Source organism: Ctenocephalides felis, unplaced genomic scaffold, assembly GCF_003426905.1.
Source record: "Ctenocephalides felis isolate EL2017-DRISC unplaced genomic scaffold, ASM342690v1 CF-g0.4_SCAFFOLD_01170, whole genome shotgun sequence".
NCBI lineage: Eukaryota > Metazoa > Arthropoda > Insecta > Siphonaptera > Pulicidae > Ctenocephalides > Ctenocephalides felis.
The window spans coordinates 59,321,016-59,340,426 of record NW_020537324.1 but is presented as its reverse complement, the minus strand read 5'-3'; the positions used below and the strand labels follow the sequence as shown (position 1 = coordinate 59,340,426).

The window sequence follows — 19,411 nt, the reverse complement described above, 5'->3', positions numbered from 1 at the left end:
ATTTATTTACACATAGATGAAAAATCAGTTAAACTCTTAATACCTATACCTATACACAATTTATTTTACCTGTAAGACCGACGTTGACACCTAATTACCATTACCATTACCATTACCATTAGCATGTGTATATTGTATGTGAACTTGAAAACAAGAATTGATTGACATCCAAGAAAGCGAGTGCGTGTCTCATTTTGAGACGAGCATGCCAAATGTACGACCACTTTCTCGGGTCAGTAGTAATTTTATGGTCGTTCAGAACACATACTGACGACCTGGGTACAAATAAATAAATGTTTGTTTACATTTTGTAGTTATCAATTGTTAAACAACCAAAACATTTAATAATTATAGTGTGTTTTTAAATAATTATATTCGCAATGTCCGAAAGTACTGAAAAAGCATCAACTAGTGTGCCTGAAATTACACAAGTGGATCCGGAAATTAATAAACAGTTGCTAGAAGATTTTACTGGTAAGTTTTGTTAAAAAATCTTTAATGAAAGAATTTTGTTGAAGAATCGTTAAAGAAAATATGTTAAGTTCTTCAGAAATCTTTAATAAAGATATCTGAATAACTTAAGATATTTCTTCACTGTAGTATATTGTAATTTATAATTGTTTTTAATTAATTTAGAAAGTGTTAAGTACATATATGTTCAGACAGAATTTCGCATATTTTGATTAAAACCAAGTGGTCAAGAGACCCTCAAGATTTTTTAATATTTTTGAGTCAATTTTGATTTTTTATAATGCGCATATAAAAAGCACATATAACCCTAAATTTTTACCCTCTTACCACAAACTCCTAATTCGTAAGAATTCTTATAGAAATTACATCATTTTTCACCTCGATTTATGTCAATTGAACGACTGAGTTTTGATTGAGATTTTTTGATTTTATGAAAAAGCTCAATTTTAAACAAAAAAAAAATAATGTCATCAGGTAGTCCAACTCTCACACTTATTTTTATAGTATTGGATGAATTTTCTTAAACTTATATTTATATAAAATTTTATATTTTATATTTAGATCATTATTTTTACTTTTGTTGTTCAACCTAATAAAAACAAATTTCTGAAAATAAGCCTCCTTTCATTACCAAATAAGAATTAATTTAATTTCTCATTTATAAATATTTTCTGCGTTTCGGGGATATGCCATGTGTCCTTATTCAGGAAATTTGAAATAAATTATGAATTAAAGAAATTAAGTTTCAAAGTTCCTGAAAAAAGAATATCCCATATTATAAAAATGTAGAAAATTTTTATAAATATAAAATTAAAATAGTAATTTTTTGGCATATAAGGAGGCTTTTAGATAATTAAAAGTTAGAACCCCAAAATCTTCTATGTATTTTCAAAAAGCTTAGAACTTCTACAATTTATTATTTGTAATTATTTTATTATTATAATGAATTCTGCCACAAATTGGCACATTTATCTATAATAAACCGAACTTTATTTACCAATATGAAGTCGCACCCAAAATTCCATTTAAATTTATAACTGTACTATTTATGTACAATATATATATATATATATATATATATATATATATATATATATATATAAATAAATTAAACTAATATATAAATATACTAATATATATATATAAATATACATACGTGTGTGTGTGTTTGTGTGTGTTTTATCCATGTTAAAGTCCATATATAATGATTTGATGTAATTTCCCATATAAATATGCAATTAATTTCAAGACAAGTATTTTTTAACCGAACATGTTTATCAACGATCAAAATCAAATTTAACCTTTGACCCTATATTTTTGTTCTATAGATTCTTTTCTCTTTTCATATATACAGATACAATATACGATATCAAATTTCTCTTTTCTAAAACTGCTTTCTAATTGTCAAATTCACTTATGCTGTGTTTATCCAATATTTTAATAACAATCATAACGTATTCGATTTCTAAATGGTTATTTTGCTATTGTTAAGGAGGAAGAAGAATCTCTATGTTTTATTGTTTGAATCATAATATTATTGAAATTTTTATAAATATGCTATGGATTCTATATCTAGAGAGATTCTAAATATTTAGATTTACTCAAACAATACTATTTAGTATTAATATTAATGATGTAGAATTTTTTGCTAAATATAAAAAAAAATCATCCTATGTACTAATAAGTAAAATGAACGCAAAAATAATTACGTATATGCAAATTATATGAATAGACTAAAATGAAAAGACAGACTAATCTATCAGCTGATTATTGAATCAATTAAACAAATTGCTTCAAGGGCAATTAAAATATAAATTCAATTGATTAAGACGCAATAAATCGAACAAATAATGCCAATTAATATCTTTCGCAAATTAAATTACATAATATCACATAAATAATTGTATATTATCATTTTTAGGTGAACGCACAGGATTTTTACAAGTAGGACCTGAAAAATGGTTCTTTCCAAGCAAATATGCAGAAAATGCCGAACATTTTATAAATTTTGAAGCTCGCAAAGATGACACCTGGGTTGTAACTTTCCCAAGATCAGGTATAATATTAAAATAAAATAAATTAATATTCATAATTATATTTATTTAATTATTTTAATTTCAAGGAACAACTTGGACCCAAGAATTGGTGTGGATGGTGGCAAATGATTTGGATTTTGAAACAGCCAGAAAAATACCATTAACAGAGCGATTTCCCTTTCTGGAGTAAGTTGTAATTTTTTTTATTGATGTTTCAAGTCAATCTAAATCAATTGAGACCAAAATTGCAGAAAGTATGTGTGTTTGTGAGCCGAAATTTGATCAAAATCCTGAATCGAGTTTGAAAATTTAAAAAACGTACGACAGATATCAGTTGAGGATCGTGCTGACTAGTTTTTGATAAAAAAAATTATTTCTTCGCAATTAATTTATATTAAATTAATTTGGACCTAAAATAATATAGGCTCATACAAATGTGTGATTATTAAAAGTCATTAAAATTTAGAATAAAAGCCGAGATTTTAGGAAAATTCATTTTTTAATTGATTATTAAATAGTCTTTGCAACTTGCCTTAAGGCAGCGGTTTCCAATCTGTGGGAGGCGCCCCCTCAGGATGGCGCTTACATCTGTTTCCAGAATACTATTTTTGGAAAAAACCCTATATTTTTGAAATGATATTAAAAAAATGAAATGAAATTGAAAAAATGCATATTTTTACATAATAAATTTGTAGTGTAATAATATCAGTTGAGTGCTTATATAATTAAATTGATGAAAAAATTAAGGTGGGCGCAACATATTCTTTATTAGAGCAGGAGGGCTGTGCAAAAAATGTTGGAAATCGCTGCCTTAAGGCAACTTGCTATTTATATCTAGAGTTTTTGGAAGTTTCAGAAATCGATTCGAAATAATTCATACTTGATTTATAAGAATAATTAAAATTATTAATTTTTATACAATTAATGTAAAAAATATTTATAACTTTTAGAGCAAATAGGGCAGAAAAGCAACTTTGAAGCTACCCACAATTTACATTATTTTTTGTAAATTGTATGATTGTATGATTGAAATACACAAATATAAATTATGTATTTCATGTGGTATTGCTTTTATAGGTTCAGCATTTTTGTCCACGAAGAATTCAAGGCAGAAATAATGCAAGAACATAAAGATTCACCCGAAAACCAGAAGCTCCTAGAAAATATTGTAGCACCCGGATGGAAAATTCTTAATGAAACTCCTTCACCCAGATTTATAAAAACTCATTTTCCATTTTCATTGTTACCCAAGAATTTATTGGAGGTTGGATGCAAGGTAGATTAAAGAAATTATAATTTTTGACATACAACAATAAATGTATTAATATTGATTAAAGCACCATTTTCTTGGTCATACTTGGTAATATATTAATTCGATTAAAATAATGGGACAAATAGAATTGTAAATATTCATCGCCATCCTTTCACCCAAGATACCAAAATTGATAAATAGAACAGTCTTTAAATGAATATAAAATACACTGCTAGTTTTACAACATATAATAATCACTGATGAATATATGGACATATGACGCTAATTTTAATCTTCCGACTAATTAAATAAACATTTATTCATAGAAATCAGTCAAGGATTAACGTTTTCCACTCGCTAATTGCAGAATTAGTACGTATTTTGTCGCCGGAGCGGCGGCATTCGAGTGGAAAGGGTTAATATCTTTCTTTATCTAATAAATAATACTAGAAATCTCATGTTTAAGGTTATCTACGTTGCTCGAAATCCCAAAGATGTTGCCGTTTCATTTTACCATCTTAATCGTCTTTATAGAACACAAGGATACAAAGGAGATTTTCCAAAATATTGGGAATACTTTGAGAAGAATCTAAGTATGATGAGTCTAATCAAGCAGTTTGATAATTTTTTAATTCATCATGTCTGATATAATAATTCTTTATATTTAGACCCCTGGACACCATATTGGTCACATGTCAATGAAGGTTGGGCTAAGAGGGACCACCCGAATGTTCTATTTATGTTTTATGAGGATATGAACAAGGTACTAATTACTCGATGAATTATTAATACATTTTAATGTATCTGTATAATAATATAATGAAAATCCAATGAAATATTTTCAGGATTTACCAGAAACCATAAACAAAGTAAGCGAATTTCTTGGAAAAAGACTAACTTCTCACCAAGTTGATCAATTGGCAGATTATCTGCATATAGACAATTTCCGGAAAAATCCATCAGTTAATTGCGATCTATTGAAAGAACTGGGAATTTTAAATCCATCTGAACAAGGATTTGTTAGAAAGGGTATTTTAACTTGAAGAAAGTTATTTCTAAAATTGAATTGATGTAATTTCCAAATAACTTTGTTTAGGTCAAACTGGCAGTTGGAACTCTGAATTCACTCCTGAACTCAATGAACGTGCTGATAAATGGATAGAGGAAAATTTACAGAAAACTGACCTACGATTTCCATAATTAGGTCAATAAAACAAGCAATTCATATTTTTGTTAATTAGATTTTTAAGTAGTGAAGTAAGACCCAAAATTATTTCGTGTTTTAATATTAGCTGACAAAGTATATATCTACTATATAATAAGATTTTTTACATATTTAATAATAAACTTATTGTTTAAAATAAAATATTTAATAATTTTTTTTATTAATTTTTATTAATTATATGATAACAAGTAATCTACATACTGTTTGATATGTGTCAATAAATCTTTTCTCATCCCATCCAAAAATTCTACATCATATTGTAGAACTTCAGACTTATTTCTTAAATGTCCAGACCAGACAGCCTGGTCAAAATATCCAGGTACATCCGGAGGATCATAAACTCTATCTTTTCTTCTGTCGTAACATTGTTCTTTATTCAAATCTAAATAGAATTTTAAATCACAGATATCCCTAACTTCTTTATGGTTTAGTATCAAAAAACCTTCAATAATTAGAATATTGACTTTATCAGTTTCCACTACAACTGGATTGGATGATTTGCTGATGTTATTGCTTCTGCATATAGTTATATGTTTAGTCCAATCAAACTTTGAACTATTTTTGAGAATTTTTTTCAAATCATCGACCATTCTGTCCATGTCCAAAGCTCCCATTACATCCCAGTTGATGTGTTTTAGCTCTGGCATCCATAAGTGGTTTTCATAATCTATTGGACGGAAATAATCGTCTTGATGGACTAAGTGACATTCTTCTATTTGGTTATATTCCTTTTTGTTGTTCAATAGTTCATATAGCGATTTTGCTAATGTGGTTTTACCTCCTCCACTAACACCAGATATACCAATCACTAACCATTTGCTCATGATTAGAAATATTTATCTAAAATAGAGCGAGTAAAAGAGAGTTTATAAATTTAAGCCTAAATATACAACATGCTAATTACATGATAATGATAAAGTGATAATAAGACTTATCTTGTGACAAATGATTGAAGCAGTGCTTTCAAAATGATGCTGCTATCGAAATGATGAGAGGATTGCTGAAAACCAGGTAGTAATAAGGATTTACCTACGACCCAACTGTTTTTTTCAAGTACTTGTGAATTTTTCAATGAATACTCGAAAAAAATCTTTTTGTACTACTGAGCAAAAAATCAATTTATCTATAACAGTTAGTACCATTTGGCAAATTTCCGGACCAATCCTGGTGTTTACTCGAGCGTTTTTTACAATTTACAACTACCAGAAACTATAAATAAAGCAGGCGATTTCCTTGGTAATAGACTTACTTCACTTCTCACCAAGTTAATCAATTGGCAGATATTCTACATAGAGACAATTTTCTAAAAAATCCAACATAACCTCCAAATGACACAAATGCCAAAACGCAGCATTAGTTCGGCTTCAAGCCTACTTTATTTTTAGGTGCAACACATATTGTTGCATTGTCTACTCGAAACCTTTTATATGTACTGTAGATCTTCTCTTTAGTTCATCCAATTTAAACAAAAATCTTTACAAATATTTGTTTAAAAATACATTATTATTATATATAATTCATATAAAGTTTAAATAATTAAAAACCAAAACATATTTTAATGAGCTCAACTTTAGTCATTTAATATTTGCAGTACTAAATCAGCGTTTATTGCGGTATTGTACTTTTGTTGAATGCATACATTAAAGTGCGCAATTTAAGATTATTTATACTATACTGTTTATAAAAAATATTAATTAGATCAATTAATAAAACACACGAATGGTCATTCTGATAAACACCGGCAGTTTTATAGAATTATGAGCCAAGTTATTAAACTAATTAATAAAATTATAAAATTCAAATATAAATTTTAATATTCAATTAAATTTTTATGTTTTATCGAAACTAAGATTTTATCATTTTCTAGAATATTTAAATTGGATATCAATGATTTATTTATTTAACCTTTGATAGTTGAATTTTTGTATTAATTTATCAAGTATATCGCAATCTTTTTGATAACATCGGAAGAAGTATGAGATAACTTATAACTCGATATTATTTTCCGATTTGGATAAGTCTATTGATTTTACTATTACAGAATTCAGAACTTAAGGCATAAAAATTCTTTAAAAATATTTATTGTTACTAAAAATGTTGTAGTGACTCATGAGAAGTATGATCTCGATTTATAGCAAAAATTTCTTTTCTTTAATAATAATGTTTTTAACATAAACATTTTCAAGAAATGAATTTTTATTTTATTATCAATTAATTCAAAATTTTGGAAAAGATGCATTATATCAATATTTAAAAATTAAAGTTTGCAAAATAGTCATTCTAATTATAACAAAAGTTTCAAAATAATGTAAAGTGTTCAATGCCTATTTTTAAAGTTCATGCTTCTATTTATTTATTTGAACAGCCATCAGGATTCAAGAGTCCTATGAACTATTGTGATAATAAAATTTTAATAAAATGATTTTGATTTTTGAATTTTGCGTTAATATAGAAAAATTCTAAAAATACGTTGAAGTTCTTCTTAAATTGTAAAAAATAAAACAATATTTTAAATATTGTATGAAATTCAATCAAATCATATTGAGAAAAAATTAAAAAATTACTCTTCAATGTTATTAATTTTTTTTTGTCGATCAAAAGCTTTATATTAATAATAAGAAGAAAATTACGAGCATTTTATTGTCAAAAATATGTATTTGAAATATGCATAAACTATATTATAAATTTTTCTTACTAAGTTATGGATTGGTGATTTACTTAACTTTTTTTTGAAAATTACTCGGGAGGAGCAATTTTGATAAATCCATAATATCAAATATTGTTTGATGATTCAGAAAAAAAAACAAACCGCAAACCTTAAACTTCTTCAAAAATTTAAAAATTTTGAATGCCTTGAAAAAATGTTATTGTAATTGAAATATCGCAAATGATTTAAAAAATACTTCATTTTTTTAAGATTTTAAAATATAAAAATGTTTATTAAAACAATAATTTTATACTTATCATATTTTGTTTGCTATACAGGCAAGTTTCAACGTTAAGAATTTAGGGACTTTAAAATTTCTTTTGAGGACTAAAGTTACACATTAGTAATAATTTTACATTTTTATAAATTAATATATTGTATTTTTAACATTCAAGACGGAGAATAGGTGTTAAAATTAAAAATCTCAATATTCCCGGCATGTATACAGGTGATTCACCTGTTACCTGAGATGAAATAGGATGCATATTGATCGAAAATGTGATTATAATAACATATTTATTGTATCGATTTCTTAATCATTCTTCGATACTTGGATATTTGATATACGAAGATACTTCGGCAACAATTTTTATTTGCAGTTTACTGATAACAAGTCATTTATCATCATCTGATCAGAATTGAAATATGCGGAAATGAATGCTTGAGAAGTAAAAATGAAACAGTATTACTGCAATGTAATGTATGGAATTATTAGTACACGAAGGAAGTAGATACACCAACCCACGTATAGTTGTTTGATGCAATTATTTTGCACCACGTGCCATATTTGACAATACAACAACCTGAGATAAAAATCTTAAGCCAAAGTTAGTGATGCAGGTCGTTAAATCTTACATAATACTTTCTCATTTAATATTATTTTTAAGTAGCAGAACTATATATTTTATGCGGCATATCACCCAAGGCACTGGTCACAGTAACACATGCGCTCAGGAATTATGTCACATTTAACAAACACACACGTGCACTGTATCTTTTAACCAGTTTACTATCACTTCGGAAATAATTGCTAGTATTTCTTTGGAGTTATGCATGGCGTATATTACAAATATAAATTATTTAAGGCGATCTGTATGAAATGCCATACCTTCGAATGTTGTTTTTCTTCTGAACATGTGCACAGATGTATGATTTCGCTTGACTTATTGTTGCGTGGAGTGTCAGCATCGTATACAAAGCGAACACTGCGTGTGAGGATAGTTGATTGGACGATTATGCTATATGAGACACTGTGAGGTCGAATTTCGATGACAATGAAGCACAATATCAGGGTCACGGATCGATTTTAAGATGGTGCTCACTCATACTCAATACTGACACTTTTATTGAAATATTATCGCGTTTTCTTCGAGCAATTTTGCTTATATGATATTTACCCTTTCATGGTATCTAAAATTACACCATCAGTTCCTGTACATGTTCATACTATGTAGTAAGATAATTGGTTCCATTTCGGCTTCCGACATTTTGAATCATTTTTATTTTTGAAGTAAAACTTCTTTAGGCGTGAAGGGAGTGAATCTGTGAAAATGCAACGGAAGTTGCGTTACGCCCGAACTGCTCCTCATTGGCTCTCGATGAAATTATTTCTATACGGGTCGATTGTGATTAGTCGTCGTGTCGAGTGAATAGATATCTTTCATTTGTATGCGTACCGGCGTACATAAACGAGGAGATCGGAATACAAATCTTGAGTAAATAAAAAAAAAGCCTGAATCAGAAGAATATTTTACCCTATCCCTCGTAAATAATTATAAAGAAAATAATAAAACAAATGAAACATGTGTGCCGTGTAAGAAACATAAGTTTATTGAAATAATTTCTATATTATTCGTAGTTTCTATAAATCTTCGAAGTAATTAAAATGGAAAATTAAAATTTTTATAGGCGAGACAAATATTACAGCTGGTCAAAGAATGAGATTGTATCGCTAACAAAAAAGTAAAAAGAAATACAAGCAGTCAATGATTGTATGTTAATTTCAATTACATGAAGTTCTTCAAACAGAATTACATGATGAGTGGAACTGTGAAAGCAATATTTCTTTATGCGTTGTTCAACATAATCTACTCTGTGAACAAATATTACAGAACTTATTAATCATACTGTTTAATAAGTGTCAATAAAAATTTTCTCATCCCATCCGAAAATTCTACATCATATTGTAGAACTTCAGACTTATTTCTTAAATGTCCAGACCAGACAGCCTGGTCAAAATATCCTGGTACATCCGGAGGATCATAAACTCTATCTTTCCGCTTGTCGTAACTTTGTCCTTTATTCAAATCTAAATAGAATTTTAAATCACAGATATCCCTAACTTTCTTGTTGTTCAACGTAATCCACTCTGTGAACAAATTAATCAGCACTTAGAACAGCAATTAGAACTTATTAATCAGCAATTACTTCATTTTTGTAATGAAGGTTCAAGTCCTAAATGCTAATTACAATGACAAACTGATCAATTTAAAAATCCATATAATAAAGTCAAGTCCATATAATAATTACTACTATCTCTACGCAATCAATTTAACTTAACGAGTTTTGTACTACTGATGAATTTTTTATTGGTTCAACAATATTGGTAAAGGCTATTTTCACTTGAAAACATATTGCTATCCTAATTCCAAGTGAAAACCAATGTCAATAAATACTGTTTGACATTAGGCTGTCTGAAGCGGGTATCAAAACTGGAACTTCTGAAGATAAGCCCATTTCTCGAAACAATAATCAATTGATTATTCAATTAATCAATAGATAATAATCGGTTTGATCTTGGCTTGCAGTAATCTAAATAATTTAAATTTAAAAACTAGCTGCTTCTTATCGCATTATTGCCAATTGTTAGAACTTACTGATTTCTAAATAAGTGTTGTACACCCAGTTCTCACTTTGGTCATTAGTATTACTGTCGTTAGATTTTTGAAGTTGTAATGTCTTAGGTTTGATGGTTTTCATTTAAAAAAAAATTGAGATGACAATAAACAGCCAATAGAAATTTCCAAAGAAAAAAAATTAACCTCCGTGTGTGCGATAAAGTTTTAGAAAACGATGTATGATTATTTTAAAAACGAAAGGTCTTTTGAGGTATTCCAGACAATAATTATGAGGCAGAACTCTTCAGACGGAGTTTTATGTTCTCAGCAGAAAATCTGATTTGTTCATTTTAAGTTATCTCGACATTTCAAGTCATTCTAAATCGTTACTCAAAAGTGGCTTCACCGGTTTCAAAAGGACTGACCGAACAGTTTCTTTATAATTAGCGGATAAATACTATTCGTCCATATTTTCGCCAAATATTCTGAACCGATTTTGACAAATCATACACCTTTCTCAAACAATTGCTTTTATGCTTGGTACCTCTGCTTTTTAATTACTAGCATTTTTACATCCAGTGCAAATATATTACGACGATTTTCACTTCCAGTCAGTCATTGCATTTTTCTTCTTCCTAGTCCTTTCAGCCTTATTTTCTGCGTTGGGTAATATCATGCAGTTGACACTTTTATTTCGAGTTATATGCTTCTTTCTTCTTACAGTTTGGGCAGTCTTTAGGAATTTATTATATTATTAAATAAAATTTCTTTTTCTTCTTCAAAATATAAATAAATAGCCATTGTTCAACAATTTCATTGAATCGATTTTTTTCCTTACTGCACTGCTTTAGGATTGGACTATAACTCCCAGTTTTATTGATGCAAGCACCTACGCTAATAAAAATGAATGCCACTGATGAAGCGCAAAAACACAGCAATTGAACAATTGTCGGTTAAATAATAAATGATTGAATTATCAAAGAACAAAACAATAAAGTATTGCGTGTTCAAATGCAATATGAGAAAACAATGCAATAGAAACAAAACAACGGCGCAATAGGCGAAAATTATCAACTTCCGTGGAATAACATTTATCATATTGAATTGGTGTATTTTCGAAGAATATTTCCAAAGTGAATCTTTACAGCGACATAGAAATTTCATTTACATTTAAGTTTAGATACACATGAAAATGAATATGTGGAAATAAATGAAAAAAAGAATGCCAATTTTAAACAAACTCTTATACCCAAATGGGTGATTCTTGTTCAAACTTGTTTAAACCATGTAATCATCATACATATTGAATATGAAAAAAGCGATTCCAGAAACACCACGTTATGACAAGCTCATTTTAACTTTAAAGCAGTACTGAGAGCTATATACAACAGTATATACTGTAGTATTTATTCACCAGATTGAAAAATTTTCATAAACTGAAGACCCTCTTACGTGTTATTGAATAATGAAATTCCAAAGTTCCAAAGTGTATATTCAAAGTAGTCATTTGGGGTTGGTTCATTGAAACAATAATTGATAAATAAATTTATATTAGATATGTCCATCAACATATCTTCTGTATCATACCGAAAACACAGTTATTTACTTTTACCATAGAAACATCTGAGAAAATATTCTCTGTGGGGTTAATTGCAATTGCTCACGAGTAAGTGTGACTTAATATCTGCAACCTTATGATCATTTGAAAATCATATCTCATGGTCAGTAGATGATTCAATTATTGGCAGTGTTATTTACTTTCACCGAAGAAACATTTGATAAAATATTCTCTGTGGCGTTAATTGCAATTGCTCTCATAAGTAAGTGTGACTTAATATCTGCAACCTTATGATCATTTGAAAATCATCTCATGGTCAGTAGACGATTTAATTATTGGCAGTGATTCATTTGAAAACATGCGAGAGTGGTTATAGGTGAATGTGATCTGGTATATGCGGCCGAGGCGTGCTCTAGTTTTATTTGTTTGCCTCTCATATTATAATTTATGATTAACAGATTTATTTGAAATCAATGAAATAGATTGTTTGAATAGCAAATATGATTTTATGAAAGGTCGCAATATGGTGAATAATGATCAAAGAATTTATTGAAAAACATCAAAGGCTTGAGTGAATGCGTGCAGAAATGCTTGATGACATTTTGATGATGATAGATAGATGATAGATTCTATGAATGAAACAATGTGTTTTGATGCGCTATAAATATATTTATATTATGATTTGTTTTGTTTTACATTATTATATACAAAGTCTACATATTATACTTAATGCTTGTGTAATTATGTAATACTACTATGGATTACACCGATTCCAACTTCATGTGAAACGTGTGAATATTGTGATGATCAGTACAATTGTGTTGATGAATAAGCGGAATGACTGTGACGTCAAAAGTCGTCAAATTTACTGCTTCCCATCATCATATTGTGCTTGTGTGATAAGGGTGATATGAAAATTGCGCCCAGAAAGAAAGTTAGTTAAAAATATATGAACATGCAGTAGAAGATAAAATAAAGAAGAAAATAATAGGAAAAAACTAAAAAAATTATATAGATAGACAATAGTGTATTAGAAGAATAGATACATGCGTATAAATAATAATAACTAGTAATATATGTAACAAGCAGACGGATCAAAAAGCACGTAAGATTTTTGGAACGTCTGATAGTAGCATCTTCTAATACTTTTTAAGGAATGGACGCAGTTTTATTCACTATAATCTATGAACATGATCGTCGTGGTGGGCAATGGGCTGTGATGTGATGATGATGATATATGCTTTTCTTTTCTCTTGTCGTTTACCAGTGATGGCCACCATGCGCTCCGGCTCCGGAGTGTCCTACGAAAGCGGCGGCGGAGTGTCCGAGACCGGAGTGACCGAGTCCGGAGTGTCCGATGGCGGCGTGCGCGATAACTGGAGCGGCGTGCACTACTGGGGCAGCGTGGTGAACCACAGGGGCGGCGTGGTGGACGACGGCGGCCTGGTGGTCGGCGACGTGGTAGGTGTTAGCGTAGCTGCTGGCGTGTCCGTGTCCACCGTGTCCGGATGCGGCGAAGTGACCTCCGTATCCTCCGTGACCTCCGTGTCCGTGGGCAACTGGGCCTTGGGGTTGAAGGAAGGGAAATTAAATTTTTGGGGTAAAAGACTAACTACATAACCAGATACTGTTTTGTTTGGCTTTCCATTTATCCTGGGATCAAGTTAATATCTTTTTAGTCTCTTTTTTACAAATTAGTAATAAATAAGTGTAGTTTTTTCAACTAATTCCAATTAATTGTTCAAAATAAGTATTTAGCGTAAACTCGTGACAAAAACTTTTTACTTTTCCTATTTGAAATTCTTACATAATCCATTTACCGTACCCAGACGTCCAATCACTGTCCGTGGGCAATTGGGCCTTGAGGTTGAAAAAAGGGAAATTAAATTTCTGAGGTAAAGACTAACTACATAACCAGATACTGTTTTGTTTGGCTTTCCATTTATCGTGGGATCATGTTAATGTTTTTATTAGTGTCCTTTTTACAAATTAGTAATGTAAGTATTGTGTCAGTTTTTTCAACATCCATTCGAAATTTCAATCTATTGTTGAAAACCCTTTTTTTAATTTATTTATGGCTTTGAATCTTTCGATCATTTGGCCAATTACATGGATACCTACATTTACATACATTTCAAAAATTTCTAAAATAATTTCAATATTAGTGGTATACTTATACACAATTTTGTATATGTTAATGTTATTATCAGAAATAAAAAAAAGGAAACACGATTCCTATCTTCTGTAACATTTTGTACATTGTTTTCCTTGATATCTCGTATATTTCACATTTCCAAAGATATGTTCTATTGTTTCTTGTCCTTCATCACATTGGCACGTGGGATTTTTAAAAACACTTTTTTGGATACAAAACATTGTACTTTTCCTATTTGAAATTATTACAAAATCTATTTACCATACACGGACGTCCAATAATTGGATTGGCATTCGATTTAGACATTCTTTGTACTATCAAAAATTTGTTAATGTTCCATAATTGAATAGGCGCAAGTTTTTTCAAAATCTATTCCAGATTTGAATCTATGGGTAAAAACACTTATTTGGCATAAACACGTCATCATAAAACAATGTACTTTTTCTATTTGAAATGATCACAAAATCCACTTATCGGACGTCCAATTACTGAATTGACATTCGATTTAGACATTCTTTGTACTACCAAAAATTTGCTGATGTTCCATAATTGAATAGGCGCAATTTTTTTTCAAAATCTATTTCAAATTCCATTCTATTGTAAAAAACACTTATTTGGCATGAACAAGTGATCCAAAACATTGAACTTTTCCTATTTGAAATTATTACAAAAATCCATTTAACGGACGTCCAATCACTGGCTTGGCATTCGATTTAAACATTCTTTGTACTACCAAAAAATTGCTAATGTTCCAAATGAAATAGGCACAAATTTTTTCAACATATATTCCAAATTGCAATCAATTGTTAAAAAACACTTATATGGCACGAACACGTGATCCTAAATATCATACTTCTTCTATTTGAAATTAGAAAATCCATTTACCATATCCATAGTCCAATTACTGGATTGGCATTCGATTTAAACATTCTTTGTACTACCAAAAATTTACTGATGTTCCATAATTGAATAGACGCAATTTTTTTTTTAATCTATTCTAAATTGCAATATATCGTTAACACTTATTTGGCATAAACACGTGACGTTTTTCTATTTAAATATTGTTTAAATTCTTATTTAAAATTGCTGATATTCCATAATGGAATAGGCGCAATTATTGAAAAATCCCTTTATATTTATCAATATAATCTATAGAATTCATTCCCAATGCTTCCTTATTATTTTGCGATAAATTTTAATAGCGTATAACAAGATTTATATCGATATATATTAATTAACGTGTTTAAATGCGCAAATAACTAAACGCAATAGGTATTTTATTCAAGCAACTAGTAGATATGCGTAATCGTGCCATTAGAAACTTGCTTAAACTGTTGAGCTCCATTTCCATATTAGTAAATGTAGCGTAGGTTTAAATTTTACCACCATAAGTCAAATAAATATTTCTTCGTTTGTTAGAGAGAATTAGAACAGACACAGATATATACATATATGTGTGTGATGAAATTCAATAAGGAAATAATTCCAAATACTTTGAAACCAACTTCAATTAACGAATAAAGCACAAAACTTGCCTCATAATGTTAAGAATGATCCTGTTACTATGGTCGTTTTATAATTTAGTCAGGTGCCGACATCATTACTTTACGATCTACATATTCAGCTCGAAGCTATTTTGCACTTATATAATACAAGATATGAAATTTTAACGAGATTTACTTCATCGATTCATGTAAATTCATTCGATTGATTGATTATGACAGCGACATATTATTCTGTATTAATTATGATTGGTAATAAGATAAAAAACACTTGTAATTATCAATTTACAACTTATTCACATAGAGCCCTGATGATTCATGAATTTATCTAAATATTTTTAGAAATTTTTGGATTATAGATTTGCTGTATATAAAAGCAGCAAGTTTGTGATACTAACAATTTAATTAAAATATTTCGGTATAAATCAAAACTAATATGAGGTTTATGTGATAATCTTATGAGCTCATGTCTAATAGAAGAAATCTTGGCAATAAAGATACAAATCTTAAACGTTCCACATACTTTCGATACTTTGGTATTATATAATAAATTGATTTTATATATCACATGTGCACTTTCCAAATCACAGTATTTAAATTAGTTCATTCATTATGATCAATAAAATCGATTAAAATGGGATAAACACTTTTGGTGTACATAACTTAATAGTACGTATAATAGTTGGTGAAAGTATGAGTTTATGTAAAGCTTATAGAAAATTTAGATTTTAGAATTAATTTTAGTGAAGGTTATTGTTGATGGACATGAAAATTCTTAAAATGAGGTGCAATAGAAAAGCAAATAAGAATATATATTTATGGATTCAAATAGTTGAAATGATTAGATTTGAAAACAATCTATCATCACTATCCTAAAAAGATTCTAAATAATTTTGAGACCAGGGTGTCAACACTAGCAAATTCGTTAGCAATTGGATTCACCAAATTTACAATTTCGTAGATTTTTAAAATGTTTTAGTGTATTTACCCTTTTCACTCGCGAATTGCAGAATCAATACGTATTTTGCTGCTGGTGTAGCGACATTCGAATGGAAAGGGTTAAAAGTGACAGACACAATTTTCCTAAGATTTTATCATGAACTTAGGAGTTCATCAGTATCAAACAGGTTAATCACATGTATTTATTCAAAAACTTACCAGATGGGTGCACGTTGTGTTGTCTGGATACTACGGCGTTGAATCCGTTGTGTGGGTCAGAGTGGTATTGAACAACACGTTTGCTGCCATCGGCTTCCTTCAGCCAGTATGATCCATGGACGGATTTGCCATCACGGTGTTCTTCGGCTCCCTTGTGGTCTCCGGTGTGTGGGTCATCTACTCCATAAGAGAAAGAGTATTTTGGATGCAGGTCAACTGATTCTACTTCAGCCTGAAAGATATAAAATATTTAGAATATAGATATCATCACTCAAATATGGCAGTCGTCTAAGCCGTATGAAGAATTTGCATCACAAAATTCGATATTGGTCTTCAAAGAATGGAACCCAGATATTTAGTATAGAAGTAAAACTAGAAGTAATGTTTTGAGTTAATAATGCTGATCAAAAGTACTGAACATGTTGATTCTTCCAATTTCGCTCATTTGAATCTAATTGGATGATAACCATATGTTATTTTTCATATTGTAGATTTCTTCAAAGGCAGGAGTATTTCGGATGCAGGTCTACTGATTCTACTCAGCAAAAAAATATCAGATATGTATTAGATTATACAAAATATCGAAGCACCGAGATCTTTAATATAACTGTAACACTTTTAGATTAATATATTTTATGCTAGTATTTTGACTAAATAATGCTGATCAAAAGTTCTAAATGTGTTAACCAAAAGCTTTATTTCTATTATTCCAAGAAAAAGAGTACTTTGGATTCAGGCCTACTGATTTATTATATTTATAGATATTGTATTTAGAATATACAAAATAACGAATATGTAGATATTTAATAATTTGTAATAAATATTCGATACTTGTCATCAAATATTAGCACCAGATATTTAGAACAGAAGTAATACTTAGAGTAGATTCTTGTATTTTACGCTAATATTTTGGTTTAATAAGCTGATCAAAAGTACTGAATAAGTTAGTTCTTGTAAAATTGTTTATTTGAATCTATTAAGCTAATTATCATATGCTAATATTTTTATGTTGCAGATTATTAAAGATTCTGGTAATTTTTATATTAGGCACATGAACAATATCGAGCTGTTTTCATACTATTAAAGGGTTTTAACAACCAAATTATAAAAGCAGTAGAAAACCCGAAAGAGTAATTAATAATTTAACTATATTATTATAAACTACAGTTTATATTTAAAGCAAATTCTCAATTAATAATTCAATTTCTTCGCAAGGCTAATTGGAGCGCAGAATTAAGAAAATCAATTGAATTTAAATAGTAATTATTGAATTTAATTAAATTAAATTGAAACAAATTGTTTTGAAAGAAGCTCTGTTTGCAAAGTGAAGCACATGTTGTGCCTGTAGTTAATTTAAATGTAAAATTAGAAAAAGGAACTTAATCTAAATTTTAGTATAATCGCCAGAAGAATATTTCCATATTAACTTGGAAGAAACTTTGTTTATAAAAAGAAGCACATGATGTGTCTGGAACTGATTTAAATTTTAAAAAGTCCGAAAGGAATATTGCTATATTAAATTAATAGAAAATTTGTTTATAAAATGAAGCATATGGTGACCATGAAGCTATTTTCTTCTAAAAATAATTAAATTGCAATCAGAAAATAAAAAAAATTTAGAACTCTATTACATCGATTTTCAATTTTATCCATGCATTATATCGAAAGGGTGTGAAGCTAATTTAGAGATAAAACTAAAATAAAATATTTGATTTAATTAATTCGATTTAGGTATAATCGACATAAGAATATTGTAGTACGAATTTCAACCTTTTATGAAGTGATTAATGATCTAATGATTAAAAACTATATTAAATACCTTATGTACAACTGGGGCGGCATGTGCTACGAGGACTGCTCCATGTCCACCTCCATGTCCGGTCAAACCATATCCTCCTGCGTAAGCTCCAGCCAAAAGGCATGCGAAGGCGATCAACTGAAAATAAATAGAAAAAAAATTAATTAGTAATATTGATAAATAGACTTAATAATATTCATATCAGTAACAGCTAGTAAAACGACCTAGTTAAATGATAAAGATAAAAAATTAAAAAAAACTAAGTTTATAGTAATTATTTTTAACTTCAAATGGTTAGTAAGTATTCACACATATTCGGTAAAAGATACGTAAAAAATTTGTTCAGACAAAAGATGCAGAATAAAATGACGAATAAAACTATATATAATTCGATGTGTGTGTTCATATTATTTCCTTGAGATTCTCCAATTTTCCTTAAATTTCAGCACTCCAACTCGCTTATAGGCCAAACTGTTTGAAACTATTGGAAGTTGTGACATATGAAAGAAAAATTAAGAATTTTAAGATGATTCTTACGATGTATAATACTTTATATGGTTTCTTTATGAAAATGTGAAATAGTGTAAATAGTTGCTCAAACCTAACCGCACTTTGTATTTAAACATCTGAATAATCACACATATTTTATACTACTAGCTAAATGGTAAAAGGTATGTAAGAAGTTTGTTCGGGCAAAAGATGCAGAATAAAA

General features: G+C 29.1%; 3 protein-coding genes across 3 annotated transcripts in view; 1 reads left to right on the top strand and 2 right to left on the bottom strand.

Moving 5' to 3' along the window:
- Nucleotides 1-19,411, bottom strand: part of LOC113367454 (N-acetylneuraminate 9-O-acetyltransferase-like) — an 81,138-nt gene that overhangs the window by 7,397 nt on the left and 54,330 nt on the right. Inside the window, exons 3-4 of the mRNA XM_026609062.1 lie at nucleotides 18,721-18,837; nucleotides 16,902-17,133 (exon numbers count right to left, since the gene is read on the bottom strand). Of these exons, the coding sequence (XP_026464847.1) occupies nucleotides 16,902-17,133; nucleotides 18,721-18,837 (349 nt within the window). The remainder of the gene's footprint in view (nucleotides 1-16,901; nucleotides 17,134-18,720; nucleotides 18,838-19,411) is intronic.
- Nucleotides 276-5,019, top strand: LOC113368367 (sulfotransferase 1C4-like). The gene is made up of 8 exons (XM_026609913.1): nucleotides 276-474; nucleotides 2,393-2,527; nucleotides 2,594-2,693; nucleotides 3,585-3,783; nucleotides 4,226-4,352; nucleotides 4,428-4,522; nucleotides 4,605-4,788; nucleotides 4,856-5,019. The coding sequence occupies exons 1-8, from the start codon at nucleotides 381-383 to the stop codon at nucleotides 4,957-4,959; spliced, it is 1,038 nt and encodes a 345-aa protein (XP_026465698.1). The 5' UTR covers nucleotides 276-380; the 3' UTR covers nucleotides 4,960-5,019.
- LOC113365797 (nicotinamide riboside kinase 1) lies at nucleotides 5,155-8,918 on the bottom strand. The gene is made up of 3 exons (XM_026607342.1): nucleotides 8,800-8,918; nucleotides 5,534-5,824; nucleotides 5,155-5,485 (listed from the first exon to the last, which is right to left on the bottom strand). Exons 2-3 carry the CDS (start codon nucleotides 5,806-5,808, stop codon nucleotides 5,155-5,157), a joined length of 606 nt encoding a protein of 201 aa, XP_026463127.1. The 5' UTR covers nucleotides 5,809-5,824; nucleotides 8,800-8,918.